This window comes from Apaloderma vittatum, unplaced genomic scaffold (genome assembly GCF_000703405.1).
Source record: "Apaloderma vittatum isolate BGI_N311 unplaced genomic scaffold, ASM70340v1 scaffold6342, whole genome shotgun sequence".
Classification (NCBI taxonomy): Eukaryota; Metazoa; Chordata; class Aves; order Trogoniformes; family Trogonidae; genus Apaloderma; species Apaloderma vittatum.
Window position 1 is genome coordinate 14,839 of NW_009704067.1, and position 3,692 is coordinate 18,530.

A 3,692-nucleotide genomic window follows, 5' to 3' on the forward strand; every position below is an offset into this window, starting at 1 on the left:
TGGGAGCGTGGGGAAGCAGCCACAAAGTTCCCCGGGAGGCTGTTGGGAGCGATAAGCGCGTTATTTGTTTGGTCTTTTTTTTTTTATTTTTTTTATTTCAATACTCTATGTTCTCCCTGCAACGCCGCTCCCCCCCCCGCACACAGACGCCCCAAGCACAACAGCATTTACAGAAGTCCCAAGCAGCTTTTAGAAACGTGATTGCACTGTACAAAAGGTGGTCGTGGGAAGCATTCCCAAGAATGCTTTCACACGGAAGTCTCCCTCCCCCCGTTTCCCATTGAAGCGGTAACCCTGAAAGCAGCTTTTCAGCAGCAATGCAGGTATATGTGTGTTTCCACAGCCTTTGGTCCCGATTCTGCAAGGAAACACCAGATTTTTCATCATTTTGGTTATACAAGAAATTGCTGGTGGAGTGTTCTTCTGCAAGTCTCACAAAAGGTCTATACTAAATTTAGAATTAAACTCCAGAATCTTAAATATGTAAGCACCATACTCTTCACAACAGAAAATTTCAAGCAAATACGAGTTTTACTATTCAAACTTGTGTATATAAAAAGTTTATTAGCAATCACTTCCTACAGAATTTTTTCACTTGGCTTTACAAGCCACCTTTCCAGTGAAAAAATGTCATTTCTGCTCTCTAAAGCCACACTCTCCTAGGACCCAGGCTTTACAAGTAATGAGAACAGATGCCTGCCAGTATTTCAAGTGTGACCATGTTCTGCATCGCTGCACGTTTGTTTTCCTGCCAAATGATACATTTTCTTGACAAACTAATAATGATAGACATGTTCCATGACTGGAAAGAGAATGCAGAGAGAAAAAGGAGAAAGAAAATATTGCTTAATATCCCACACTAGTGCAGACATAGCCACTGTTTACTTATACTATAATTCCCACAGTTCTCTGTAATAACTTTAAAATATCTCTCACCAAGTCACTGCTCTTCGAAATAAAGCGCCATCCTTAAACTACACACACTCCTCACTCTACATCAGCCGCCACCATTCAAGAATATAGTAGAGTATAACAGGTTTTAGTCTAACAATTGAGAGACAGACTAACTCCTTGGGATATGGTTTTATCCTTTAGAAGTCAAAAGCTCCCCAGTTGCCATTTTCAGGGTTCAGCCATTTTTTGGGGGGTAGGAGGGGAGAAGTTTTGGTTTTAATTGTAATTACTGAATGTAGTACCTGCTAGTAAGGGCAACTGTGTCATTTTCATCTTTTCATCACCGCTGAATTCCCACTTGTGCGAGTTCTCCTGCATGCCTCTCCCAGGGTGCTTCAGACGCTGTTGCAAAGCCTTACAACCTGGCTATTCTGAACCTTCTCATCCCCAACCACATCAGATTACAATAAAATTAATTTTAATATACATGAAATATTAATGTCATTTATTAAACAGTCTCAGGAAGACATCCAGCAGGGTTACTTTTTCACCCAAGTGTCAATTGTTGTCCTTCATCCATTGCTCAATCCATTGCATAATCTGATCCAAATTTCTCTCTAGGTCTTCTGGAGTGTTGCTGGGTAACTGGTGTACAATTTCCTTTCTGTATGACAACATAGCTTCCTCATAAAGTGTCTGAAATATTTCACACTGAATGTTATCTTGCAGCTTTTTTCCTTTGTAGCCCCTAAAAAACAAGAACAATACCAAGAGACAGTCTTAGATATGCAGTGAACTATAAAGTATTCTATATGGAACCACACAACATTACTTTGCTCCTTATTTACTCCACTGCCATACCTGCTTTCAAGTCTGTCATACAGAAATGAATTATCTGTACGAAGTACAAACACTATATGAAACCACCGTTCAGGGAAAAAATCACAGCCATGGTAATCAACAATAACTCCACCTTCGCTCATTTTATCTTCTAGTTCATCAATCACCTGCAAAAGAAACAAAGATAGACAAGTTTGTCTGAAATTACAGAGTGTCAAAATATAAAAATGATACGTTTTGAAGTTGGACTCACCCTGTCTTCATCCAAAATCGGACAATCATATTCCTCATCAAAACCTTCATACAGTTCTCCTGTGACAAAAAAAAGTTCATGAAAGTTTGTGAATGTAACAGCAGTTATTAAAATTATTTATATTGTTACCTTTATTTCAGGAGGGTGCCAACACAAGATAGTGTTCAGAGCAAGGAACACGTTTGTTTACAAATCCATACAGATAAGTTAATTATTTATTGCTCAATACCAAGTGTGCTACATGTTACATAAACACTTTTTTAACTTATACCATGAGAACAATTTCTGTTAAAACAAACTAATTGCCCTTTCATTTAATAGGTAGTACATACACTACCAACACATACTTACACAAAGCAAACATATCTAAAGTACTTTGATGGACTACTTTGATAATACAGCCTACCTTCTTTTGCCATGTCACCCACATTAACGTAGGTCATCCCAGCTCTTGATGCAAGTTCCTTTCCAAGTGTGGTCTTCCCAACGCCGGGAGTACCTAAAGGCAAAAAGACATATAAAACAGTAAGAGAAGAGCATGCAAGACCTCTCCAAGTAACCTTTTAACGAGTCAGAAAGAAGGCTTTTCTCAGTCAATGCTGGCAAGTTTGTCTAAGAAAAAGGGGCCAAAAAGCTGCATGACAATGATAAACAAAAATAATATCTGGAGATTAAAAAAAAAAAAAAAAAGACAACAAAAACTCTCACAGAGTGTACTAGGTTGAAAGGGACCTGACTCCCCTGCAGTGAGCAGGGACATCTTTAACTGCATCAGGTTGCTCAGAGCCCCATCCAGCCTGGCCTTGAATGTCTCCAGGGATGAGGCCTCCACCAACTCTCTGGGAAACCTGTGCCACTGTCTTAGCACCCTCACTGTAAAGAACTTCTTCCTGACATCTAATCTAAACCTACTCTGCTTTACTTTAAAACTTTTGCCCCTTGTCCTGTTGCTACACACCTTAGTGAAAAGTCCCTCCCCAGCTTTCCTGTAGCCTCTTCAGGTACTGACAAGCTGCTATAAGGTCTCCTCAAAGCCTTCTTCAGGCCGAACAGACCCAACGCTCTCAGCCTGTCCTCATAGGAGAGATGCTCCAGCCTCCTGATTCACCTCTGTGGCCTCCTCTGGAGCTGCTCCAACAGGCCCACATCATTCTTGTGCAGAATCACAGAATCACAGAATGTTCGGTGTTGGAAGGGACCTCTAGAGATCATCTAGACCAACCCCCTGTCAGAGCAGGATCGCAACCACACAGGAACACATGCAGGCAGGTTGTGGAAGTCTCCAGAGAAGGAGACACCACAACCTCCCTGGGCAGCCTGTGCCAGGGCTCACAGTAAAGAAATTTCTCCTCATGTTGAGGTGGAACTTCATATGTTCTAGCTTAAAATCATTATTTCTTGTTCTATTACTGGGCACCACTGAGAAGAGATTGTCCCCTACCCCTTGACACCCACTCCTCAGATATTTGTATATGTTAATAAGATCCCCTCTCAGACATCTCCTTTCAAGGCCAACCAGCCCCAGTTCTCTCAGTCTCTCTTCACAAGAGAGATGTTCAAGTCCCTTGATCATCCTCGTAGTTCTCCGTTGGATTCTCTCCCCTAGGTCCCTGTCTCTCTGGAATTGCGAGAAGTGCTATTCTAACCGGGATGATAGAAAAGTGAACCTCTCTTCATTTAAAAGGCCTAATAAGGAAAATCCCCA

The 3,692-nt window shown here is 41.3% G+C and overlaps 1 protein-coding gene across 1 annotated transcript; it reads right to left on the minus strand.

The window, feature by feature from the left end:
• Nucleotides 1-1,452: 1,452 nt before the first annotated feature.
• On the minus strand, nucleotides 1,453-2,486 carry AK6 (adenylate kinase 6; the record flags this gene model as incomplete). The annotated part of the gene is made up of 4 exons (XM_009864885.1): nucleotides 1,453-1,642; nucleotides 1,756-1,901; nucleotides 1,988-2,046; nucleotides 2,394-2,486. Coding segments are annotated over 4 exons (488 nt in total), but the record flags the coding sequence as incomplete, so codon positions are not given.
• Between the last annotated feature and the right edge of the window lie 1,206 nt (nucleotides 2,487-3,692).